Below are 25,845 nucleotides of genomic sequence, written 5' to 3'. Positions count from 1 at the left end.
GAGGCCCACCAAAATCACCAACCACCCGCCTGCGGCCTGCGACCAACCGCCAAGATCGGCAAGGCAACCTGGCCGGCGGAAACAGAGTGAAAAAAAACATGTTCCTCATCAATGAGTGAGAGAAAGACCGGGGGGTGTGAGGCGGATGATTATCTCACTCACTTCCCTTTTCACTCTCACTCTCACTCTCACCGACTGTCACCTCATTCACCTACAGCATAAGCCTCACTCACCAATTGACGACAAGTCACTCACGCATCACGACCTGGCCATGTCAAACACCACCCAACTAACCGCCATCCCCAAAACGCCCTGATGGCTCGCTACCAAGGCCTCGACTCGTCCGACCTGTTCCGCTTCGACACTCTCGCCTTGCGCGATGACATCCTCGTCTCCGACGACAAAGCCGTCTCCAAGGTCGAGTACGACGAGTATGTCGTGTTTAAAAAGGACAATGGCATACCCTCGGGCGCCAAGACGGGACTGGAGGACGATCAGGATATTAGTTTCCAGCTGCAGCACAAGGAGGAGGTGCCTGGCCACCACACGCTTAATCTGGCCTTTCGTCACGGGTACTCTGTTGACCATAACGTGAGTATTCCCCTATATGATCCAATTGAGACTATTGTACGAGAAGCTAACGTCCTAGTAGGGAGTATTCACACAAGAGCCAGTGCGCCATCCAGAGCTGGTTCTAGATGGACGGGTTCGACGAGTGTGAGTTCACCCACCTTACTGAGTATTTCATCTCAGACAGAGACTAACAGCAACAGCATCTGCTTCCGCCGCAACAAATCCTTTGACCGCCGAGAAGACGGCATCACCATGACCCCAAGAGACCTCGACGCAATGGACCTACACCCCGCCACCCTCCAATACTCCCGCCGCGTCACAAACGAATCCCGCTTCTGGTCCCTGGACCGCTCCAAGCTGAGTGAGTACCATACTCCCGCCCACCATCTCACTTCACTCACGAAGGCAACCATTCACTAACACCCGCCAGGCCTCATCCTCTCCTTCTCCAAAAACCCCAGAACCCCCTACGACTTCATGTCCCTAACCTACGACGTCCGCAACCGCTCCTCCTCCGTCCTCGTCCGCCAATCCTACCACCCGCGCCAGCACTCCCTCGAGAACCTAGACGAATACGACCAGCGCCTCGAGGCCTGCCGCGCCCACTGGGCCCACCCCTTCATCACCCCCGTCGTCCTCCTCCAAGTCCAATTCATGCGTACCGAAGAGGCCGTCATGGAGAACATCAACCACGTGAAATCCCTCGAGTGGCAAGTCAGCTCCATCGCCGGCTTCGAAGCTTTCGAAATGGAGCGCGAGAAGCGCTCCAAGCTCATGCGTAGACTTACCTTCGCCTCGTCCACGGCCGCGGCCTCGCATAATGAAAAGACGCCGCAGATTGCGGGGCCGATGAGCATGGCGAACCTGATGAAGAGCGCGCACGACGTACTGAAAGAGTCTATCAAGCTTCTCGACACCGTGCGGTGGATGGAGAGGGTCGTGAAGCTTATGCTGCAGGCCGGCGACGAGCTCGCGGAGCGCATGTCGACGGGGGAACTCAAGATCCGGCTGGACGATTTCCACGTACGACAGACGGACGCCGATCAGAGAGATGAGCAGGACCAGCAGGTGCAGCCCGACGAGCCGCCTACGGGCCCGCCGTCGAGGTCGTCTGCGAGTACGAGGAGGAGGTCGTTGCCCAAGGCGCCGGATCCGCTGGCTGATCCGCTCGGGAACCATTGGCATGAGATACGGCAGTATCTTGAGGGTTTGCAGCGGATGTGTATGGGTCTCGAGACGGATCGCCGCATGTCCGAGGCCCGTTGCCGCGCCCAGATCGATATTGTGAGCATCATGTATTACATCCTCACCGTGTTCCCCAAAGCTAACATGCATACCACCAGATCTACAGTAAAATGGCCCAAGAAGACAACGTCCTCAACGCCCGCATGGCCGTCGCCTCCTCCCGCGACTCCTCCTCAATGAAGGCCCTCGCCGTGATAACAGCAGTCTTCCTCCCCGGCGAGTTCCTCGGCACCCTCTTCGGCATGTCCATGTTCGACTGGCAAGCTTCCGGCGAGGACGCAGACAGCAGCGACAACGGAGGCGGCACCTCCACGAACCCAAAGGACCCGATCCCCGTGCTGAGCCACCTCTTCTGGGTCTACTGGGCCACCGTCATCCCCCTGACGATCGGTATCCTCGTCGCCTGGCGCGCGTGGTGGGTGAACCAGGACCGGTATTTCCGACGGCACCTGTCGAGGGAGTTGTCCGAGGAGCGGTACTGGACTGCTGATGGGAAGCCGAGGGATTTGGAGCATTCTTTCTGGTGGGATTTCTTTTACCTGTCTGTGAGGCGGGATGAGCGGCCCGCTCCGTCGGCGAGCGATTTGTATGGGAGTAATACGCTTGAGCTGTCGCCGAGCATGTCGCAGGATAAGGACGATATGAGGTCACCGCGTGGGGATATGACTGTGCGGAGAGGTCAGATTTCATTTTTGAGGTCGCAGAGTATCCGGCAACGGAATACTGTTGCCGTGTAGTGTGCGTGATTTGAGTATGGTATACGCCTAGTTATGATCCTCGATGATGGGCGGCTTGTTTGCTTTTTGCATATCTACTTGGGCGGTTTTCTTGGTAATTGATAGTCGGAAGAGTGTATATATGCGTCATGGTAGGTGATTTGGCTGGAGATACGCTGGCCAAAGAAGGGATATAGATGAAATGAATGCCCACGATGCATGACAACAAAGGAGTTGATGATGACAATTCCAATATTTGGGTTGTCTGTCGGGCATCCAGCGAGGCCGGGCAGCTATTGCTCAAGGAACCTGTCACAAGTCTCAATGTTCATCCGCAAAATAAGGCAAGATGGTAGCTAGATAGCTGAATGGCAGCCTCATAACAAGACGCCAATCAGCCACGGTGGCCATACGGGAACGAAATACAGAGAAACATCACCAGGAACAAATAAGTGCGAATGATTCTTTGCTGCATTGCGGAGATGTCTAGACTAAGGTACTCATCCCCTGACGGTATAACCATGCCACGTTCTCATCTCCCCCAGAATATGCAGTCCTGATGAAAGTCAATGTGCCTTCCGAAATCCCAGTCCATGTTGGACCGTGAGAAATGTTGTTGAACAGAAAGGTAGACCTAGACAAGAGTCCAAGTCACACCACTGACGCGGCCGCGGCCAAGGTCACCCAGGAGGGCCTTGAAGACGACAGGGCTGACGTCGATGTCGTTGACGGCACATCCCATGCACTTGTCAGTCACCTTGACGTCGACAGACTTGCCCTCGGCTTGAATGCGGACGGTATTGCCACAGAGCGGGTTGCCGTTGGACTGGGAGCCCATCTTGATGTGAGAGATGGCAACAATCATGGAGTCGTCGTTGTCGGTCCAGCCACAGGCGCCAAGACCAGGGTTGAAGAAGGTGATGTCGCCTTGGAAGGGGCCGGGGCTGAGATCCTGGCGAGCCATGACAGCGGGGGGCCTGGAACAAGCCAGTGTTAGCATCTGCGAGAGGATGGTGGAAGAAGAAGAAAGGAGGGTCAACTTACTCGACATCCTTGTAGACACGGCAGACCGTGAAAGAAGTGAGGGGGTTGACAGCGCGGCCCTTCTTGCCCAGGCGGGTAGAGCAACCGATGTGAGTAGCCTTGTCAGAGAGCAGCTGCTCTGCAGGAAAGGTCAGACAAGAAAGTCAGTAGACGAGGCGAAGACGTACCAGTGGTGCTGAGGGTCTCGTAGTAGTCCTCGACGGTGGTCTGGAAATTGTTCATGTCTTTGAAGCTAAGCCAGAGCTTGACAGCCGATACCAGAGGGTTGGTGACCTGCACGCTGTCCTCAGATAGAGAACTGAAGTAGGCGACGACCTCACCAGCACCATCACGCTGATGAGCAGGAGCGCGGCCAATGTAGCCCTGTCTGGCGAGCAGAAGGGCCCAGGTGTCGGCGTCCTCCTTAAGTTTGTTGTCCCAAAGGATGGGAGGGGTATCTGCCTCAGAACGAGCAGTGTTGATCATGGAGAGCGCGCGGTTCTCGTCACCACTGGTAATGGTGGGAGAAGCATGGACCATGCCGACAGCAGTGAGGCCGACTGCAATGCCAGTAACGACAGTCTTGATGCTGATCATGTTGACTGTTGTGGGTAGTCTGCGTAGGAAGATGGAAAGTGAGGTGTGTGTGTGAATTGAAGTGAATGAGAAGCCTGAAAGAGACAGTGTTGGATGGAAAGGTTGAAGTGGAAAAGAAAGACGCGGTCTTTGAAGTTGGGTATCAACGAAGAAGAGAGATTGAGGTGTGTGGGAGGAAGAAGAAGGGAGGGTGGTGGATGGGAGAGATGGCGGGTTTATATAAGGGCCTAGGAGGGAGAGCTCAAGAGGCAGAGGAAGGAGCCCAAAGTCATATACCTTCTGTTGAGTAAGTTTTCCATCTGGAAGAGGTTTCCAAGGCGTTCCAGCGGCAAGAGATTCGGAAGGAATCAAGTTGCTGTTAGAATTGCTGCCATACTTCCAACCGGGTTATCCTTCCCGTCCAGAGAGATACTTATGGCGACAGGTAACGGTGACAGGTAGAAATTCCGAGATTCTCACGATGGTGGTGATACCGGATGACTTGAACGCAGAAGCCAGAGTCTTTCAGGGGAATCTAGCACACCTTCCATAGGGCACACATGAAGGACTGGGTGGGCGACACAACATGCAGAGACCAATGATGTAGAGCTGACCTGACCATAAGGTAATCTATATGAAGCAATATGACAAGCCATTTCGGAATCTTCCCCAAAGCACGACAGCTGAAAATGGGAGAGCAGACCAGAGGGGAGGAGAGCCATGATCTCTCGACTGCTCTACCTACGCTGCAAGAATGTCCCTTCCCCCCTTGACAACTCCTGAATATAATGGAAGTAAAAGCACGTGATTCGAATCAATTGGAATCTATCTGGGAAGAGTGGAAACTCAGTGAGGCCAAGCTTTGCGGGCAGGAGCATGGTTGCACCGCGTATGCACTCAAGGTGACCCCCAGACATGGTCAGCAACAAAGACACCCCGCACCAACGAGCAATTTTTCATGCCTGTGAAACATATCAATCATACAATAGTCCCAGGAAATTTCAGAATACCATTTTGTGAGAGCTGTCATGAATTGTGGTGATGAGCCCCTGCCTTAGGCGCGGTGGCTTACATTCCCGGCGCTCCCTACAAACACAACACCACCCAACCGCCGACTCTTTTTGGCTCTTGTGGAGCATTTCACAAGCGACGTTCAATGATCATAACTCGCGATTGCAAAGTCGAATCACAACTATTTCGCACGTATTGTTGATGTAGCCTCTTCATCCTACCTGTACGCTCCTTCTTCCTCAGGCTGTGTGGGCCAGGCTCACAGTATAATCCACAACCGCACGGCCCTCCCTTTGTTGCCTAGAGGAAACCGCCTCATCCTGAGCGAGAAGGAACGGTTGCGGAAGGTACAGTGTGATTCCAACGGTTGGAAGGAAGGAGTAATACTAATGGGGGGGGGGGGGCGGTTAGATGGTTCAATGGGATGGTTCAAGGAGTTTGGTGGCCATGTTGAGCTACCATCAACTCTTTTCATATGAGAGTACTTGGAACAGTGTGTTTCTTCTCATTCATATAGATAGCAGCGAACTCTGTGGTATGGCAGTCTATTTAAACTGTTTGCTTGTGGCACTCTAGGCGGGGTCCAGCTCTCTGGAGAGACCAGGCATCACGAGGCCGTGGCATTTGGGTACGTCCGTCTTCAGGTACTCTTCAATATGTCTATCAACCAGCGAGTGAACACTCCTTTTACTAATAGGTGCCATCTACCCTCAACTTCCTATCAATTCAAAGAATACCTATGATCCTGTCCCAAATATCCTCGTCAAGCTCTGGGAGTCTGACAACGTTTCGCTCATACCAACCGCGTTCGAACTCCTGCCTATTACCTTCCGCCTCTCGATATATGGGCAGCTCCCAATCTTCGGGCATGATCTTCCTTCCATAATCGTTTTCCTCCAGGTCGACGTCCATAGCTTGATTCTTCTGCATGACCTTGCTCCAGAACGACAGGTGCCTCTCAAGGCCAAGGGCACCCAACAACGCAGCAAGCTTTTCGTCGGCATTTTCTCGCTCCTCGGCGAGGGTAGAAAGCATAGCAAAGTACTCCTTCGTTGTCGCGGCGTCTCCCTTTTCCACAATCCTGAGAAGCAGCTTGGTCCAGTGCGTAATCAGCACCGGATCGAGCGTACCCTCAAGCATTCTGAACTCGATGGTTCCCTTTACACGTGGGCCATTGCTCGGCTTCGTAAAATCCCACTTGAGCGCGCCGAAAGCGGTACCGCCCTTGCACCCACGAAACGGAGCGAGCTGGCCCAGAAAGCTGGCGAGGCTATCCGTAGCCCAGAGCTTGGCCAGCTGACCCCGCAGCTTCCGGGGCAAGTCATTCATGGGGACGTTGGCCTCCAAATCCAAGAGCACCTTGGACATAACTACCTGGAGGGGGTTGCTTTCCGATTTGTCATATGCATCCTCGAATTCAAACGCTGCGGTGTAGTCTGGCAAGTCCTCCGCCTTTGCGACAGTCGCTTCTAGGTGGAGAGGCTCCGTCATGGGACTCCACTGCCTCGACGGATGAACAAGGGTATAGAGAATCGGGTCAACAATCATGATCAACGTTGCTATACGCTTCAAGCTGTGCAGTGAAAAGCCGCGAACGCTACCCACGTGAACGTGAAGGCCACAGCTGATGTCCAGCATCGGTCTCAGCCCGCCGCGGAGGATCCTCAACACGTCGACTATCTTACCAAAATCTTTGGGCGAGTCACGTAAGATGGGACTGGACATCTCTATGCCGATGTGTCCGGCGTACCCCTTTTCACCGGAAGCCCAGTCCGAAAGGCTTGGGTCTCTCTCGATGTACCAGCACTGGAACTCTGCGAGGATATCTTCGAAGAAGTGAAGGTGACAGCCCATGGCGTCTGCGACGGATTGAATTCCGTCGATACAAACCTTGCCCTCGAACTTGTCCTGAAGATCAAAGATGGTGTCGAACGTGGCGCTAAAGTGGCCGGCGTCGCAGAGTATGGTTTCTAGATGTTTCGCCGATTCATCGTGAGCCTGGCCGCGCTCGTCTTTGGGTTGAGTGCCGAGGTATTTATCCATCAGATCAGCCAGCTCGTCGCGCTCATCCTGCGTAGTGGGCCTGCTCGGACTTGGGATGACATATGGAGTGAAATGGTCGTAGACCCAGCGCTGGTCTTTGATGCCTTTGCCAGTATACTTGGTGTTGGTGAAAGGAACGAGGAACTCGAGCTCAATGCCAAAGGTGTACGGGGACAAGTCTTCTTCTTCTTCGAAATTGATGGCGGGTCTGCGAAGGCGGTGGGTGTCGAGTTCCGGAACGAACGGGGTCCGGCCCAGAGGTTCGTAGTAAGCTGCTTGTTCATGGAGATTAATATCTTCAAGAAACTGAGTTGCTGTGTAGGAACCAGAGAAGCCAACCGCAGATCTGGGTAACTTCAGCTTCCCAAGCACACCTTCTACTCGATCCTCAGTCTCGTTCAAGCAAATGTTGACGATACCGTGACAAACCTTGATCCAGTTCTCGATGGCGGCGGAGTCTAATGTGCCAGCGTGCTGCGAGAAGCCTATGGTTCTCTTCGTAGGATCTCTGTCGAGGAGCCTAGAAAAGTCGTAGGCGCCGGGGAAGATGCCTGGTCGACCTTCCCAATCCCTGACGTGGATCTCGGTGCCATTCATTATGTCATTAAAGCTTTCGGTGGTATTGACACGGATAATTGCTTCGTTTTCAATGTCCAATCCGCGGATAGATGGTGGTTCGAGCATTTTGACCTTGTTAGCAGTGGGTAGTCCACGGGTGAAGAAGGCTTCGGTGGGCTCACCGCGCCATTCGGCATCAGAAAGGAAGGCGTGTATATCGGTGCTGAACATACGCGCAAACTCGAGACCAGGAGCAACCAGTGAGCCTGGGCCACAGTATGGCGCATGTAGCTCGTTCAGGCGAGGTGAGGCGAACCATAGAAAGTTGAGGATACGACGGACTTCTGGGAGGGTGAAGTCTCCCTCCGTGGGCTTAACTTCAACGCTGAGGCGCGGAACCTCGTTTAAGGCGATGGTGAGATTCTTCGAGGGTTTGAGAGCGGAGCATATTGAAATGATTATTGCCGAAGTATGTGGAGTCATGGGCATTAGCGGAGAACGAATACTGGCGAGGTGCCATCTGGGGGACCCAAGTATGTTGAGCTCTTGCTCATCCAACGAGATATTCCAAGCACCTGGATCAGGCTCTTGATGGTTTCCAGCACCATATGTGGTCACAAATGCGGTAGGTAGATCTATCTGGCGGAGACAGTTGGAGATGATGCAGACTAGATCTTGCTGTTCTTTTTCGATCACACCTTCATAGATTATACGGTCCACGATGCTGGCGTTTGGAGACTGACATACTACTAGTGACGATGCCTCCATTTCGGGGCGTTGAACGAGAAATTGAAGCACAACCCGGATCTTCAACTGTCGGTCGCCACTGGATTGCTGGGGCCTGTCCATTCTTCAGTTTCTTGATTTTCTTCTTGTAAGTTTGTTGTTTAGGGATAGTCTCGAGTTTGGGGTGTTGTGTTGTTATTGTATTTGTTTGCTGTTGTCCAGAATTTTTTTGGGTATTTACATCTATCATAATAATATTGTAATCGATGAGAATTTGTCCTGAATATGTAATGAACGACTTTCTAACATTCTAATTGCTTCCTGCTTGAGCCCCTAAACACAATTGAGTTGTGTCGCCTTGTGATGATTGCACAAAGATAAAGATCCATTGAATAACTTACAATCGCTTTGTTTCAGGACTAATAAAGACATTCTGAAAGCGCTTCTTTCCGAGAACAGCTGCCCATGATACAACTCCTTGTCTTTGAGTGACCGTTGACCTCGGTCAGTTCGGTGTAAGAGCTCGGTAGGTTCGGTGAAGCTGTCGGTGCCTGTGTGGGGCCTTTCGCGCTAAGCCCTTTTGGAGCTGGACCTGGGTCGGGAAACGCCGACCTGATTTTTCTGACGCGCCCTGCTGCTCTCCAATGCATTTCCAACGCGATCCACATCTCACAATCGGTGCAGCGCTCCCCTTCCAGCCTCAACACCACGGATACTTCCATCGGCGCGCAACGAGACATCCAACGATACAGCTCCACACGCACCCAACATTAGTCGCTAGAGTTACACGAAACCTCAATTCGTGTTTGCGCGTGCTAGGCGATTGCTCCGATTCGCACAGTCTCGTCTCGTCTCGTCCCGTCTCTCCCTCGAAGTGTCCCCGGCCACTTCTCCGCCGCCCATCGTCTTGCGACAACCTGCCATGACCCATTGGGTCTCATAGTCTCCCACCATGGACGCCCGACCGAAGCCCCAGGCGTTCCTGTCTACCTATGCGCCTCGAATCCGCGCCTACAATAACTCTCTCCTGACCCCGAACGTCGCCAGCGCTCCGGCCACGACCAACTCCCGAGTGACAAAGCGTGGCACAACCATCATCAACTACGCAGAAGACGGCTACGATGAAATCGACGATGACGAGGACAGCGGCCGCCGTCGCCCCACTGGGCTTCGCAGCCTGAGAAGGCAGGACGATTCGGCAATCAGCCAGGATCTGCTGGACAAGGCTGGAAAGGACACGGACGAGCCAGTCGAAGTACAGGGCATTTGGAGAGATTGGTTTGGCAAGGGACGTCAGGTGCGAAATGATCAGCAGAACTCGGCGCAAGCAGACCTGCCTTTGACCTTGATTCCCATCCGAATCGAACTCGATATTCCATCCTTCTTGCCCCAGGTCGCCTTTCCTTCGGCGCCTCACACCGTCGACACATCTCTCCCGCAATACCGAGCGCAAGAAATGACGCCGCCCTACCGGCTCCGCGATACCTTCCTCTGGAACCTCCACGAGACGGTCATCACGACTGAACAATTCGCGCAAACATACGTTCAAGACCTCGACTTGCCGAACCGTCACAACCTGATGCTTGATATTGCCAGGCAGATTCGGACCCAGCTTGAGGAGTATGCTGGTGTTGCCCTGCATCCCTTGTTCCACGCGCAGTCGCAGAACTCTGGAACCAACGACGCGACCAAGCCGAACTCGATGATCAACCAGGACGAGATGCCCACGCCTGCCGCAGTGATCAGCCGCTCCGACACTCCGATGCTAAACGGCGGCATTGGAACGCCATCCCGAGTCAAGGACGCGACATCAGCACCAGACGTCACAGCCCACGCAAGCCCTATCCCGGTTGACTCGGATGAGTACGACCACGACGACGCTTACCGGTGTATCGTCACCCTCAACATCAACCTCCAGTCAGCATTGTACACAGACAAGTTTGAGTGGTCTCTGCTGCACCCCCCGGGCATGCCGGAGGCCTTTGCCAGCCAAACATGCCAAGACCTTGGATTGACGGGTGAGTGGGTTCCTGCCGTCACACATTCCATCTACGAAGCAGTATTGCGCCTCAAGAAAGAGGCCTGTGAAGCGGGTGGGTTGGTGATGGGCTGGAACGGAGTACGAGAGTTCCCCAACGATGCCACGGCTGGAGCTGACGCCGGATGGCGCTACGATCCGGAGAACCTGGCCGATCCCTGGGAGCCCAAGGTCGAGATCCTCAGCAAGGAAGAGATGGAGAAGCGAGAAGGCGACAGAGAGCGGCAAATTCGTAGACTTCGCCGCGAGACTGCTCGCTTCAGCTCCACTACTGGCTTGGTGGGTGGCGTGCCATTCTCTGGATTTGGCAATGTGGTGGAAGCTCCGGAAGAAGAACGTATGGGCAGAGGCGAGCGGTCCAAGAAGAAGCGTCGCTTCCGCAGTCTGAGCCCGATAGGCCGATCTGGAACCCCTGGCGGACGCGGAACGCCAGACGTGGGATCCGGATATGGTGCAGGAAGCGGCTTGACGGACACAGAGCGCTTATCTTGGAGATGCTGGCACTGCTGTCTCTGGGGCTCGAGTGTGTGGGCGGTGAGACCTGGACCTGCAGGACCACGGGTGAGTTCCCAATTCGGCAGTGAAGAAGATGCGTGGGCTAACAGGAAAACAGTCGCTTTGCCAAAACTGTGGATTGCTGTACGAGCGGGACGGCAAGTTGCCTCGTCAAACCAAGAATATGCATCTTACGGTCATCCGAACGGCATAAGAGAGAAAGATGGTGCCTTTCACTTGTCACTTCATGGACGAGGACGTCGGTACCAGCTAGAAAGCAGGGCGAGAACGAGAAAGAGATAAAGAGACATGATCCGGTGTGAAGGACGCATCGGATGATCCAGAAGGAGAACTGTGCGCTGTGGACCAGTTCTTTGTGTACATGATGCGCAGGCGGCGGTTCTGGCAGGCAGGCGTTTTACTGGGGATAATCTGGCCCTGGCCTACTGGGCAGGGCAGTCAAAGGAGTCCGCTGCGAGCAGGGTTGCGCGATATTCCAGTTGTTTTCGGGCTAATTACGGTCGAGGTGTCCCTTTGTCGTACGGGGAAGTACTGTAGACTATGTGTAGAGATCCAATATACACATAGACAAACATCCATGGGGCTGGTATTTTAGCTGTTGTGACTAGGACGGCAATAACCGACGGTGAGATGACATCGTGAGTAGAGGGGCAACTCGAGAATGAATTAAAGGTACTGTGTGTATTTTACTGTATGAGAGACAACTAACACAGTCCCCTCATTCACTTCAATCACCTGGGTCTTCTCATCCCTCAAACTCCCCTCTAGATTTCATTCTTCATCTCAGAAGAAACACGTGAAGGTCACTCACCTTCCCGACAACCGCCCATCATTCCGAACTCATTTCCGAAATTCTCAAGAAAGTACACTACGGCGAATACCCGCGGCCAGCGCCAGGCCACATGTTCCCCTGCCCAACGGCCAGCGAGTGCGACGTCGTGGCAAAGGGGAAGGCCAGAGATGCCGAATCGGGACGAGAAAAACCACGGAGCTCGTCGACCGTCAGCCTCCGCGAATTTTCCCACGAAAAACTTGACGCTTTCCCCTTGTTGGCATGTCATGTCGCCGGGTAAACCCTTTTGATGGGGTAAGGTAGGTAAGGTAGAGTTAGAGTTAGGCTCTTGCTCCTCTTCTATTCCCGTCTGGTCCTTACCGTGTGTCCTCCCTCTACTCTCCAACTTAGGTACTACGTGGAGAAACCGACTGGCTAAACAGCCCTCCCCTCGCCCCTGGTTTGCCGACTTGGAGACGAGTCACTGGGATTTCTCCGGGCGGTACCTGACTTTCAGGCTGGCCTGTGAGGCAGTATCGCCTCGCCCTGCCCGTCACTTTCAAATCTGCGCGTATCACAGATCTGGGACGAGCGTGTAGTGGTGGTGGTAGTGGGGGGAAAGTGGCTGCTCGCTTCTGCGCCTATGCCGAAACAGAGGAATCTGCGCATGGTCAAGTGACTCTGGCATCTCCACCATGGGATGGCCGCAGGCATCTTGGAGAGAGAGGACTCTTTGAGAAGGACGGCTGGCCAGCCGACGGGAGCTGACTTGAGCTTTCTGCTTTATCGACCCATTGAGCTACGATCAGCGAAGCCTGAGCTGCGCCCGAAGGCGCTCGATACCAAGCTCGCGCCCGGCTGCCATCACTGAAAGATGGCAAGGAGAGCCAGCCTTGCGCGTTATTATGCTGGCACCGCCCGATATTCGCGGTGGTTCTAGCTTCCGTTGGATATGTTTGGACACGATCTTGACTCGTTGGCGATAAGCGGATCTACCTGCCCTCCTCTCGCCGTCATCATATCAGACGCGTTTGCGTTCATCGGATGTTGACGACGTTCATCCCGTCATCGTTAACTCCAAAGGAGGCGAACTACGACATTGCCAGCCATATCTGCTACCCACCCATCAGTTACGCGAGGAGGGAAGGGTCTCTGTAGCATCCCGCTCATTTCCGGCTTCATTTCGATGCTGTCCCATATTGCGGCGGTCCGGCTGGTGCCGACGATGACGGGTGCGAAGGGGAAGGGTTTCATGTTCCTGAGCTCTCAGGACGACCGTATGAAAGCCCAGGAAGACGAGTCCGAGATCGAGGAGGGTAATTCATTTCAACCTATGCATGTAACCTCACAATAGATTGGGTATGCAGCATGTGTGTGCCTACGATAAGGCACCTCTTACAAGCGCTCACGGCTTTCGTTCCCTTTGTTGCCGATCAGCCCAGCTAGTCGGCTCAGCAGCCGGAGGGGCTTCTCGTCAAGCTGTCGTGAGACTTCCAGGAATAGAGCTAATGGGGCCCCACGAGGCTCGTTACTTCGGCTTCGAAGCCGTTCGTGTCCCGGTACCTGCAAGTTGGTGTTCCATAAGACAGCACGACTACCTAAGCACGGAATGGTCTCGATTCGGATGTACGCAAGGGGAAAAGAGCTCATCAGTACCTGACTTCTAGCAGCCATCACACTACGACGCAGCGAGGATCCCTCAGATCTATCTTCGATTGAGGCCTTTCGGAAACCCATGCTCCAGGGGCGGATGTCCTTCGCCTACGAAAGCCTCCTCGCTTGTGTAGCCATTATCGGCGAGGTCCCAGACGATCAGAGTGAGACAGTCATTCGAAGGACGTCGTTGAATTTGTCGCGGCTACCAACGCTGATCACCACCGAATCCGGTTCACGCTCTGGACCTTTGCCACGGATTGCTACATTTGGAGGCTGAGCTCAAGCTTCTCAAGCTTTTCAACCTCTCGTTCGCCCAGAAAGTTTAGTTCTCTGGTCATCACGGGTAAATTCAAAAGCCCTCTTGGCAAGTTGCGACGTGGGGCTGTTGCGTGTCTAGGCGGTAGAATCTTGGCTTCGCGAGGTTTCTTTCTTACCCAACGTCGGAACCGGGTTGTCGTTGAGTGACATCGCACCGTGATGAACCCCAATAAGGATGTTCTACAATATCCGTACCGCAATACCGAAGTACCGCAGTCTCTCCAGCCACATACACACATACTCAAGGTCCAGACACACACCTGCAGAGAGGCAACGTGACCAGTCACAAGTGGTGTGGTGGCAGGCCCTGCTCTTAATGCATGCAATATGGGACAGCACCTCCCGCCTCCAAATTGAATCAGGGCTCCATTGAATCTCGCCCCAATCTGTTTCTGAACCCATCGGTCTGGTAGGCATTAATTGGCATTGATTGAAAAGCGTTGATCAATTAATCAAGTACGTAAAGCTTAGAGAGTCAGGCTGGGGCCAGCATATTGGCAGGACAGAGCCGCTTCGCTTGTCAAACGAGTTTGACGACGTCAAGATTCAACGACGAAACTCTCGTCAACGACATGCCTGAAGACCACGGAGATTCAACCCTGGCTGGCGTCCCAAAGAATGAAAAAATGTGGCGTTCTCTCTCTCTCCGCACAAGCAAGGAACAGAGCGGGCGCGTGGCAGTCAGTGCCGGATGGCTAATAGCGTTTTGCGGGGAGAAGGTTCTCTCTTCCCGCTCATGATGTGCAAACGTAAAAGTCCGGGAGCCTGGAGGTGGGCGATCCCTGCAAATTGCGGGGACCGAGATGCCTAAAACAACTCTTCGCGTATCTCTAATTTTCTTATCAGTCGAATCACCAGAAGGAGTTCGAAGTCGCGTCCCTCCTGGTGGTGTGAAGAATATGTGTGAGTGAGAGTGCGAGTGAGAGTGAGAGTGAGAGTGAGACTTCACTCAGGGTCACTCAAGTGAAGGCAGACTAACAATGAATGTACCAAGTCTGGCGGGATCTTCGGGATGCCAGCACGATCACGAGGGATGCAAATTCATTTCCTTCTTCCCCATGCGAGATGATTCGGGTTATGCCATCTCACGATATCGGCCTCCCACTCTGACCAAAAAAATCCTGGTATTTTCTTTTGTGACGATTCGAGGCGCGTAGTACTCGGCGCATGGCCTCCGTGCTAGGCGCAGGGGTAAGAAAAGTGCTCCAATGAGGAAAGCCGCGGGGACAAGTCCGCATTAGGAACGAGAAACTTACCACCACCTCAACTCACCTCATCGCTCTCTCACACGCACACATGGCACGCCTTTTCTGTGCGACCCGGTTCTCCGTAGTGGGAATGGGATGTGTGAGTGTGTGTGACCAGCCGCATGGCCGGATGTGACATCGTGTCATTTCTCTCTGTGGCTCGGGACTGAGGGCGAGAACCTGCGAGCCTACGCGTAAGGGCTTAACATATGTTGTGCTAGCAAGCAGGTGAGTACCGCTCATACATTCTTAGTCTCTATTCTTACTACTCTGAGAACTACTATTATTACTCCTATTTCTTCAACCCTGTGCTCTCTGCCTATTCCTTTGGTAATATGTTCTCATAAACTTAGGAGGGAAAGAATAATGAAGGTAGATGTGATTAAAAAAAGGGTGTTGCTCATGTGTTGGCCGGCATACTCTCTGGTCACCCACTCGGCTAGGTTGTGTCTGTACCTTGCGGCTTACCCCAAAATCGAAGCAAAAGCGGTGCAGTTTCTCCAATTGCCTATTCGGGCAAACAAAGCACAAACTTTGGGTTGACGACGACGCATCGTGGGAGCCGTGGTTCCTGGCACTTACACCCGCTACCCCCTCCCCCTCCCATGCTCCATACCACCTGGACTGCCAGGACTTAGTCAATGTGTTTAGGTGTACCCCTAGATCATGGTCAGTCCAAGTCCAGCTGGTACCTTGGACTCCAGATCGCTTGCGGCCCGGATGCCGTGAGCTCCTTCGGATCCTCGCTTCCTCGTCGCTAGGCTAGTCGATCATGGGGTTGGATGTCACATCGAACCAAGCTTGAAGAGTGGAACGCGGCTGTAGAAGAGGCGAAAGACTCAAGAATCCGATGGCAAAGTATCATCAAAGACTGATCAGATATCCCTATATAAGTCCATCGAAACTCCTCATCCAGAAAATCCCATTCCCCATCCCTCTCATCCTCATCCCCAAACACCCATCCCTCCCTCAACACCACCACAGTCCAAGCATTCAAAATGCAGACCAAATTCGCCGCCCTCCTCGCCCTCGCGGCGGCCGCCCGCGCTCAGCAAGTCTGCACCTCCCAAGCCGAGACCCACCCGTCCCTCACCTGGCAGAAGTGCGCCGCCGGAGGCACCTGCACCAACGTCGCCGGCTCCGTCGTCCTCGACTCCAACTGGCGATGGGCGCACACCGTCGAGGGCTCGACAAACTGCTACACGGGCAATACGTGGAACAGCACCCTCTGCGCTAGCGGACAGGGCGCCGCCTGTGCGACAAAGTGCTGTGTTGATGGCGCGGACTACCCGGGCACCTACGGCATCACCGCCAGCGGCAACGAGCTGAACCTCAAGTTCGTGACTACTCACGCCTATGGAAAGAACATTGGTAGCCGTGTTTACCTCATGGAAAATGAGAGCAAATACCAAGCCTTCACGCTCTTAGGTGGCCTAACCCCTTTGGTCTTGATGTCGATGTTCGAAGACTGACTTTGACCAGGCAACGAGTTCACCTTTGACGTCGATGTCTCCAACATTGGCTGCGGCTTGAACGGAGCTCTGTACTTCGTCTCCATGGACCTCGACGGTGGTCTGTCCAAGTTCTCTACCAACAAGGCTGGTGCCAAGTACGGTACCGGATACTGCGACTCGCAGTGCCCCCGCGATGTCAAGTTCATCAACGGTGTTGTAAGTGACAACTCCTAGTTTTCAAACTCGTATATTCAAAGCTCACATATAAAATTAGGCCAACGTCGACGGCTGGAACCCCTCCAGCAACGATGCCAACGGTGGTGTCGGTAACCTCGGTGCTTGCTGCGCTGAGATGGATATCTGGGGTAAGCCTCAACCCCCTATTCCACTCCAACACATCAACATGAACCACCAGACTAACAACCAAAACAACAGAGGCCAACAAGATCTCCACGGCCTACACCCCTCACCCCTGCCAAAACAGCGCCTACCACTCCTGCACAGGCAACGCCTGCGGCGGAACCTACTCCACCGACCGCTACGCCGGCGACTGCGACCCCGACGGATGCGACTTCAACTCCTACCGCCAGGGCAACAAGCTCTTCTACGGCCCCGGCTCGGGCTTCACCCTCGACACCACCCAGAAGCTCTCCATCGTCACCCAGTTCATCAAGGGCTCCGACGGCGTCCTCTCCGAGATCAAGCGCTTCTACGTCCAAAACGGCAAGGTCGTTCCCAACTCCGAGTCCACCATCGCCTCGAACCCGGGTAACTCCCTCACCACCGACTTCTGCACCAAGCAGAAGCTCGCGTTCGGCGACACCGACGTCTTCAAGGCAAAGGGTGGCTTCGCCAAGATGTCCGAGGCCGTCGCCGCGCCCATGGTCCTCGTCTTGTCCCTCTGGGACGACCACTACGCTAACATGCTCTGGTTGGACTCGACCTACCCCGTCGACGGCGCAGGCAAGCCCGGCGCCGAGCGCGGCTCGTGCCCGACTACCTCTGGTGTTCCCGCCGACATCGAGGCCAGTGTTCCCAACTCCAACGTCAAGTTCTCCAACATCAAGTTCGGCCCCATCAACTCCACCTTCGCCTCGGGCTCCGTCGTCGTCCCCCCTGGGACCGGTACGACTACCACCTCTGCCCGCCCCAGCACCATCACGACTTCAGTCCGCACGTCGTCTACCGCGCCTGCTACCGGCACCGTTGCAAAGTACGGACAGTGTGGCGGCCAGGGATGGACTGGTGCTACTGCTTGCGTTTCTGGCAGCACTTGCACCGTCGTCAACCAGTGGTACAGCCAATGTCTCTAGATGGATGTCGAAGATGGTTGGCGCTCTTTGCCGCTAGCCTGTTGACAGTGACGAGTTGAAAGATTTGGATACAAAGGGGATATAAAGGGAAGCATATGTGGAAGGGATTAAAAGGAGGATGCGGAACTCGACGAAAGCTTCCCCTCTATTTCGCATTGTTTGCATTTCTCTTGGAATTTATTGAAACGAAGAACACATGATTCATGTATATATTCTCAACCATTTTCTCACACACTGAGCGTGCTTCTCGCGCCTGGTGTATCAGTATATAAACCAAATCATTCGCTTACTAAAAATCTGTTCTTGAGGTGCTTCGAAATTTGACTGAACCTCTTCAACTTCAACACAACCCGTGACATGTTGCCTGTCTGAAGTTCTCGCTCCTATAACTAGTGGCATGACTACTTCCATAGCCATAATCCCTATCATCATCTGCATTGTGACATTCATCAGAGTCAAGGAGTCCTCAGCAGTACAAAGGGGATGAAACGTATGCTGATCTGATAGCTGGGATTCGCCTCGATCCTGTGGTTCATTTCAAATTATTGAACAATCAATGGCCGAGTCCAGCACGCAAAAGCAGTTGTATATCAAATGTGACGCCGAGTTTTACGCCTTTCTATTGTTAAATCATGATCCGTGACTGTCCACTATACCTACCATGCGGAGGCGCATCGCTGCAACCGCTGTCCGCAAAATCAATTCAAAACCTCCCGCCGCCTGTGACTCCTTGGTATACGGTATATAATACACACACGCCAATACCCAAACAAAGACACTGCTATTTGCTCTCCCCTTTTTCCACATTCCTAGGGACAAAATCATGCTTGTGGCCAGACGCTCGCGGCAGGGCTCGGGTTGTTCATGCCCATGTTGAGAATAGCATCGATATCGCTCATGCCCTCATTTTCCAGGACATTCAAAAGCTCCACCTGCTGTTGCTGGCTCAGACTGCCTTGTCTCTCTTGTGACCAATTGAACGGACCGCCGAATTGATCAAGCCCCAAACCGGGGTTTTGTGAGTTGAAGCCATTGACCTGCAACGAGTCGCCAAAGAAACTGTTGCTCATCGAGCTGAAGGCGTCGGGGTTGATGAACGGAGGTGGCGGGTTAAACCAGTCCGTTGTTGGGTTGTAATTCGGCAGCGGGCGTTGTGGCGCGCCGGGATTCGATGTCGGCGGTGCACCAAAGCCACCAGGTCCTCTACTTCCAGGAACAGGCGGCGGAGGCGGTGACATGTTGGTGCTGTGCTGAACCATTGTTGGTGTTCCGTGCTGCAGAACAAGTGGCGAAGACTGCGACATGGCCGGAGTTCCCATCGGGGGTGGTGAGATGGTCGAGCTTGAAGGTGTACCTACGGGGCCGCTGTTGAACGAATCTGGCGGTGTGGGCATAGCATTGTTGATGGTGCTAGGAGGCGATGAGGATGAATTGTAACCAGGCGTGGTCGTCGCCGGCGGTGTAGAGTCTTCCAGTGGTGACTCGGGAGGATAGGCGGAGAAGCGGCGACCGCCCGGATTCATGTTCGGGTTAGCATCACCAGATGAGTTGCCCCAGATCGAGTTGGAACGGAACGTTGGGTGAGGAGGGAAGTTGGGATCCCATTGGTACGTGTTCATCGACTCAGGGGTAGCGTCGAAAACGAAGCCAAACTGTGGCGGGTTATGCGGTGGGTTAACCTTGAACGTCGGTCCACCACCTGGCGCTGTTGATGCTGAGACCTCTGAGCCCTGAGGAGAGTTACCGTCAAAGAGCGAAGGAGGCGTCGTGAAAGTACTTGACGCTTGTAGGATCGGGGTATCTCTGGCCTCGTAGCTCTGGAGGCATGCCTTGGCAAAGATGGAGTAGAGCTGCACAGCCTGAGCAGTCCCCGGCCAGCGCTCAGTGCATCGCTCCAGAATATCCAACGTCTGATCACTCAGCTCTTCCACCTCATCGCGGGGGTGGGCCTGCCGGATCTCGGGATACGAGACCGTCCAGAGCAGTGTGTTGAGAGACATGTAGAGATTGAGGAGGAACACCCAAGTGATATCGACTGCTGCTTTTTCCATCTGCTGCTTCGACAAGTTGATAATATATGACGCCCCTTCGAAGCAGATGCTCGCAGCTCGTGGTGAGGGTTTCGGTACTTGCGGGGATGGCCGGTAAAGGAAGATGCGCATCTGGTGGTAACGTCCAGTGAACCTACAGACAATCGGTTAGAAAAGTCCAGTCTCGTAATGAAAAAGGCCAGTACACACCATGGCCTACACCAAGCCGGATTCTGAGGCGAAGAATCAATCCAGTTCTGGATGTCTCTCTCCATCTTTGCGAACCAGGGGTGGCTCTCATCCCTGGGCTCTTCGCGCTTCTTCTCGTAGAGTACTCTCCTGATCTCAGCCTGCTCCATGCGCATCTTGAAGAAATGCAAAGCCACCAGCTTGTTCTCGCTTGGAGGCCCCTGGCCGATGCCGTCGGCCGTGATGTACTCGTCGTCCACAGTCGCAAATGGCTCCACATCCATTCGGTCGTCAGCCTTGGAAAATCCATTTGGTCGGCCCATGCTATGTGCCAGGCCAGCTTCCATGGAGGTGATGATGTAGGCAAGGCGGCGGCGCATATCCAGGGTCAAGGGATCCAGGAGGTTCCCGGCGCCAATGGTCTTCTCATCAGTCAAGCCTTCTGCTTGACAAACGCGCGTAGCCATACCAACCATGTAGTATACAGCGGTTCTCGTGGGAGTCAGGAGGGAGTATTGACCGATGAGCGCCAGACTCTGTAGAGACTTGAGGTCCTTTGGCCGGGCCACTTGCTCAAAGTGTTCCATGGCAGCCAAATAGTAGCTGTCGGCCAGACCGGCATACTGAGGATCCATCTTCTGGAGCGAGATTGCAAACACCATGCGGACGATGAGGTTCTTGTAGGGGTCTTGGTCACCAGCATACACTGCCTCTAAATCGCCCAAAAACATTTTCTCGTGCAATGTTGGCCAGAATACCTGGGCTGTTCATTAAAAGTCAGACGAGGGTTCAGCCGAGAACGAGGAGGGGGTTCACTTGCATCGTTGGCAAAAGACATCCACGAGCTTATTGGCGATGGGTCTAGTCGGCAGGCTCTGCGCAGGGTAAGCGCTGATCATGGGATAACTCTTCTTTCGATCCCTCGTCATGACAATAGACTGCATGCGCGTCATCCTCCGCGCTCGAACTTCGGGAATCAACTCTGAGATTCGCTTCGAGTCGGTGAAGAGCTTTGCGCCCTGGACCAGCAAGCGTGTCATTGCGATGCCGCTACTCGGACCCAGGTAGCGGGGCGTCTCGTCGGTATCATTCAGGCGAACCAGGCCGCCGGGCCGCACGATATCCTCGTCGAGATGGGAGAACTCGCTGTCGTCGTCGGTGTACTGGCGTAGCTCGGCCTCGAGGGCGCGCACCTTTTCTTGCAGCTTAATGACATAATTACGGTTGATCTTCTTTCCCTTGGTAGTATCGTAGTATTCGCAAACTGAGCCGGCGCGTTCGCACGGCAGGCAACGAGGTAGAGTAGGGTCGCATCTTGTTTTACGCTATAGAGTTGTACAAGTCAGCCGTGGTCTACGAAACGCGATATACATGTTCACTCGTCGAGGGCCCAGGAAGAGCCGGGTTTACGGAGAAAGGCTCCGACGTACCTGGCGGCAGCGGCAGCAAGCCGTCAGAGTGTGGGCAATGCGATTGGAGGGGCCGTCACTCTCTGGATCTTCGCGACTGGTGGGAGGAGCGCGGGAAGGGCCCGGGTAGAGTTGGGGAGGAGCGTTGGGAGGCGGGTGGTGATGATAGGGCGGGTTTCGTGGCATCATGTTGCCCAGGCCATGACGGTAGATGTCCATGGGCCGGGATATAGAGACTGAGGCTATTCGCCCAGTCAATCTTTGTGTGTCTAAGCGAGGAGATCACAAAGACGCCTTATGGTACAGACGGTGATTTGCCTTTGCCTCGCGGAGAAAGCTTGCAGGGAGCCGGCGAGGGCGGGTAAGGTAGTATGTAGTCGTCGTTGAGGGTTGTTCACGATGAAGTGGGTGTCGTTTACGGGGCAGAGGCGTACGTGGGCGAAGGGATCGGTGGAGCGCAAGGGCGGGCAGAATGTCTCATGGTTCGGCTGACGAGGGATTCGGTAGTAGGTCGAGGGTATCGTGAAGAGAAAGAGGGTCCTCTTGTCTCGCCAGTCGCGTGTGCGGTGGACTCTGGACTCGACGGTTGTATAAGGTAGGCTATGTTTGTACGTCGGGCTGGGTATGGACGGATAGGTGCAAGAGGAGACGGAGACGTGCAGCGGGCGTGAAGAGACGACAAGGTCCACAATTGAAGGTGTCGCTATTTGCTTCTGCTGTCTGCTGCGCCGAAAAAGGTGACAAAGTACGGAGTACAGGGCAAAGCGACCGGGAGGAGAGGAGTGCCCTGGAGTGCCGTCCAGTTGATTGTCCGCCCGCAATTCCGCAAGGCGTGGTGGTCACCTTTTGCTGGCCTGGGGGTATTTGAGTAGGTAGGTATGGAGTCCTCCATAACCCGTACATTTAGGTACGCGTAGAAGGTCGTCACTGTCAACGCTCTACGGTAGGGGAGGTACTTCAGTCTGCTGTCGTGCTCGGTACCTGTGGGCGATGTTGAATGGGCATGGGCGGTGGTCCAGCAGAGCAGGGCAGGGAAGGCCGGGGGGTTGAGAGGAGAGATCCTGGGAAGAGAGGAAAAGGTACATGAAGACTAGTCGCAGACCAGGGCACAATGAGGCGAAGTGGGATGTACTACCGAGGTACAGAATGGGAGACGTGCTGAGGCGGGAGCTGGACGACAGCCCAAATGCGAGGAATGGAAGGCACGACCTGAAGGTCAAAGGTCAAGGACGCTACCCTCGCTACCCACTCGCAAGGTCTCGGCTGTTCATTCGCTAATCAGAGGAATCGGCCAGGGCGACAGTCAAGGTTCGCGGGTACCAGGTGTCGGTAGGGGCGTTTCAGAACCATTGCAGTGGGGACCTTAGCAGAGCTTCGTTAAGACTGGACGACCTGACACTCCCGTTCCTTTCTTGAGATACCTTGCACAGTAACATCATCTCCATTCCCGTGCTTCATCACGATACTTGAACGAGTGGCAGGAGGGGAATGCATCATACAGGTGACAGAGAAGGGAGCATCGAATAACGGGATGAAGACTCCAAAGACTCGTCACAGTCGCAACGGAGGTGGGCGCGGTAGGTGGGCGGGATCCAGGATGAAGGGATCCATAATCCCATAGTCCATTCCGTGGATACGGAGTATGGACACTGACTTCAGACAAAAATGTCCCATGCGCCGTGGATACCTACACACTACACTAGAGAATACTAGCTAGATACTGAGGTGGTGCGAAATGGCACTGACTGGATAGTGAAGTGGACAGCCCAAAGGGTTAACCTGCTTCATTGGGGCCGTTAGAGACAGGTACAGTATCCATACAGGATAGTCATGGCGGCATCATCCATGGCCGTGGATACACAGATCCATACAATCGCCAACAAATCCGGCAGACGGGCCAAATATCTCCTCGTCTGGAAACCAGCCCTACCTGGCTTCGAGGCGTGGGTTAACGAGTTTGGGGTCCGCGAGGTCTGAACAGGCTCAAACCGAGTGGGTGAGCAAGAGGGCAAGATAGGAAGGCGGGCAGCAATAGCACGGCACATGCGGAAATGGCATGCATGGGAGCGGCTATTGACTGACAATTCCCGGCTTGGGTTTGTTCTTGTGCTGGGAACCTGGACGGTTTTGTGAGTGGTTTTTCTCGTTTTATTTCGTTTTTTGATTTGTATCCGTATATATGTGTATTCGGTGAAGATGGTTATCGTGTGCGTAATTCATCTGAGGGGAGAGGTGAGGAGTGTCGTTGTGGCTGACTGATGCAGAACGCACCTGTCTGCACCACCTTACTCGAGAGAGGTCAAGCGAGGACCTTTCGCTCCTTCTTCTGCCCATGGCCTTAGCTCCTTCCGGCTGCCAAAAAGTCAAAGCACAGCCATCCAAGTCTCTGGATCATTGGATGCTTGACTCTTGACACTCAAGTTCCTTCCTGTCTCTCAATCCGTGTGCCTGCCGTGCCTGCCTCATCCCACCTGGCACCCAGCACCTCCCGCGTCCTGACCCCCCAGTGTGCCCCGCCCCTGCCCTTCGAAAGAGGTCGGCCTTGCCCCGCTCTTTCCTTCCTTTCTGCTTCCATGATCATCTCCCCCAAAACTCTGATCATCTGATTCGCCACAGTCTCTACTTGCGAGATCCACCTATCCAAACAGTCAAACACCATTGAGGCTGGGCTTTCCTGTCGAGACGCGGCAGGAGGGCCCAGGGAAAGCACTGCTGCTGGCCTGCTGCACTGGGAAGCTGCACTGGGTAACTGGGAAGCTGCGATTTGCAATGCGTAAAAAGTTACGACTCCGAGTGCAAGAGCGAGTGAGAGACATGCAGCCGATCCTTCCATTCCCAGGCTTGGATGTGTGTGCCGGTGCCCACCAATGACATGTCGTGCCCGACTCACCCTTTTCTCACATTCCCATCTCAACTTCCTCATCGGACTCGACTGCCACCACCTCCGGTCTGACGGAACACCCACCCGGTAGCATTTCTACCTCGCCATCCCGTCCCTTGCTTCCCCCCAGGCCGCCCAGTCCACGTTACAAGGCGGCGACCATCAGCATCTATTCTTTGGTACCCGGCACGGGTTTGGACACGCATCACCATCATCAGGGAAAGACGCCGTACTGATTGATGCCTACGTAGTACGTCCCTGATGCAGAAAATACGATGAACACATCCATGCACCACCACAACAGACGCGCCCGCACATCCACCAGGAGAAAATGCCCCAAATGGAATGACGGATACATGACTAACCGCCGTCAACCACCAGCCTCCCATGATCTTCATCTATCCGTACTCCGATCTTCCAGAACCCTACAGAGTACGGAGTACAGGGCAGAATACAGGCAGCCTACGGATACAGAGCACGAAATATCCTTCGTCACACCGTCTCTTCGTCCGCGGCCGCCGCCCAACGCCGCTGCATGCATTCGCGGCTCTGTCCCTTCTACCCCGCCCTAATCCTCATTTCGAAGGATTCCCGACGCTCGACGAGCCTTTTCTGGACTGAACCCTTGATTCGGCTGCACTAGCACACGCTGCCCTTGCCATTTCTGACCTGGCATCCAGGCTTGTCGATTTCTAAATTCTCTGTCAAACATTGAGGATTCGACCTGACTTGGTCCTTTTGGTATAGGTACACCACTCTAGGTGCGCTCTACGCTAGGTCTTCCAACGCTACAGAGTACCTACCTCCGTCTACGGATCCAGCTCCTGGCCTCATCGTGTCATTGAATCAACAATGATACCCCTTCAAGAGGCACATTTCAGGGGCCTTCCTCAAGCGCTACTTACCTCGCAGTATTTCTCTCGAGATCGACGACCCAAAAGACAAGGTTCACAGGGAACGGAAAAAGAGGGAAAAAATGACAGAAAATTTTCAAGAAAAAAAGTCAACATCAGTCGTCCAAAACAATATCGCCTTGTGGGACGGAAACAACGGCGTGCCCTGCATGAGACGACATTTTTCATGGACCCCTCAGCAAGTGGGGGAAATCCAAGCACCCACGAGCACCACGACACCAGCACCAGTACCAGGACGAGCACGGCACGGCACTTTTCTAGCCTCTGGCTCCCATTTGCGAGGGGGATTCGCGCCATGGCTGGCGCCATTATGCACATCTATTGGCGCCGCTCAAGTGGTTTTTTGTCTCAGTCCGGACCTGCAGCAATACAACTGTCTTGACCGTCCTTCTACAGGACCTGTCAGTCTGGCGTGGCATTTCGGTCTGGACACGCCCATTGCAAAGACTAGAGGGCGTTGGCGGCTTCTTCTGAGTCAACCACTGCACTTCCTCTGCCTATCTCAAGTGACGATCCCCAAGACTCGAGATGCTCGCCACGAGCCCACCTCAACTGATGGGCATACGTACGGTGTATCAGCAGCCAAACAGAGCTCCTCTGCGTGAGCTTTCATAATCATCACCTTATCACGTCGCAA

General features: G+C 54.2%; 8 protein-coding genes across 8 annotated transcripts; 5 read left to right on the top strand and 3 right to left on the bottom strand.

The window, feature by feature from the left end:
* The first annotated feature begins 176 nt into the window (after positions 1-176).
* BDZ83DRAFT_709439 (uncharacterized protein) lies at positions 177-2,964 on the top strand. The gene is made up of 5 exons (XM_060511571.1): positions 177-591; positions 653-717; positions 774-934; positions 1,004-1,857; positions 1,917-2,964. Exons 1-5 carry the CDS (start codon positions 316-318, stop codon positions 2,553-2,555), a joined length of 1,995 nt encoding a protein of 664 aa, XP_060359801.1. The 5' UTR covers positions 177-315; the 3' UTR covers positions 2,556-2,964.
* A 189-nt stretch (positions 2,965-3,153) lies between these two features.
* On the bottom strand, positions 3,154-4,178 carry BDZ83DRAFT_763442 (SCP-like extracellular protein). The gene is made up of 3 exons (XM_060515218.1): positions 3,746-4,178; positions 3,579-3,696; positions 3,154-3,511 (listed from the first exon to the last, which is right to left on the bottom strand). Exons 1-3 carry the CDS (start codon positions 4,152-4,154, stop codon positions 3,169-3,171), a joined length of 870 nt encoding a protein of 289 aa, XP_060359800.1. The 5' UTR covers positions 4,155-4,178; the 3' UTR covers positions 3,154-3,168.
* A 1,692-nt stretch (positions 4,179-5,870) lies between these two features.
* BDZ83DRAFT_589214 (uncharacterized protein) lies at positions 5,871-8,228 on the bottom strand (the record flags this gene model as incomplete). The annotated part of the gene is made up of 2 exons (XM_060506212.1): positions 5,871-7,156; positions 7,238-8,228. The coding sequence occupies 2 exons, from the start codon at positions 8,226-8,228 to the stop codon at positions 5,871-5,873; spliced, it is 2,277 nt and encodes a 758-aa protein (XP_060359799.1).
* Positions 8,229-9,423: 1,195 nt separating this feature from the next.
* On the top strand, positions 9,424-11,218 carry BDZ83DRAFT_589184 (snf5/smarcb1/ini1; the record flags this gene model as incomplete). Its single annotated transcript, XM_060506209.1, has 2 exons — positions 9,424-11,070; positions 11,123-11,218. The coding sequence occupies 2 exons, from the start codon at positions 9,424-9,426 to the stop codon at positions 11,216-11,218; spliced, it is 1,743 nt and encodes a 580-aa protein (XP_060359798.1).
* A 1,831-nt stretch (positions 11,219-13,049) lies between these two features.
* Positions 13,050-13,730, top strand: BDZ83DRAFT_656240 (uncharacterized protein; the record flags this gene model as incomplete). The annotated part of the gene is made up of 3 exons (XM_060510860.1): positions 13,050-13,113; positions 13,235-13,423; positions 13,465-13,730. The coding sequence occupies 3 exons, from the start codon at positions 13,050-13,052 to the stop codon at positions 13,728-13,730; spliced, it is 519 nt and encodes a 172-aa protein (XP_060359797.1).
* A 1,869-nt stretch (positions 13,731-15,599) lies between these two features.
* Positions 15,600-17,916, top strand: BDZ83DRAFT_79054 (family 7 glycosyl hydrolase). Its single transcript, XM_060515714.1, has 4 exons — positions 15,600-16,446; positions 16,501-16,688; positions 16,747-16,837; positions 16,908-17,916. Exons 1-4 carry the CDS (start codon positions 16,017-16,019, stop codon positions 17,783-17,785), a joined length of 1,587 nt encoding a protein of 528 aa, XP_060359796.1. The 5' UTR covers positions 15,600-16,016; the 3' UTR covers positions 17,786-17,916.
* A 690-nt stretch (positions 17,917-18,606) lies between these two features.
* On the bottom strand, positions 18,607-21,632 carry BDZ83DRAFT_756714 (fungal-specific transcription factor domain-containing protein; the record flags this gene model as incomplete). The annotated part of the gene is made up of 4 exons (XM_060514786.1): positions 18,607-19,969; positions 20,026-20,762; positions 20,847-21,329; positions 21,435-21,632. The coding sequence occupies 4 exons, from the start codon at positions 21,630-21,632 to the stop codon at positions 18,607-18,609; spliced, it is 2,781 nt and encodes a 926-aa protein (XP_060359795.1).
* A 3,638-nt stretch (positions 21,633-25,270) lies between these two features.
* Positions 25,271-25,813, top strand: BDZ83DRAFT_656236 (uncharacterized protein; the record flags this gene model as incomplete). The annotated part of the gene is made up of 1 exon (XM_060510859.1): positions 25,271-25,813. One exon carries the CDS (start codon positions 25,271-25,273, stop codon positions 25,811-25,813), a length of 543 nt encoding a protein of 180 aa, XP_060359794.1.
* Positions 25,814-25,845: the final 32 nt, after the last annotated feature.

This window comes from Colletotrichum acutatum, assembly GCF_030867785.1.
Source record: "Colletotrichum acutatum strain CBS 112980 chromosome Unknown BDZ83scaffold_136, whole genome shotgun sequence".
Lineage (NCBI taxonomy): Eukaryota > Fungi > Ascomycota > Sordariomycetes > Glomerellales > Glomerellaceae > Colletotrichum > Colletotrichum acutatum.
This window is presented reverse-complemented; position numbering and strand designations above follow the sequence as displayed.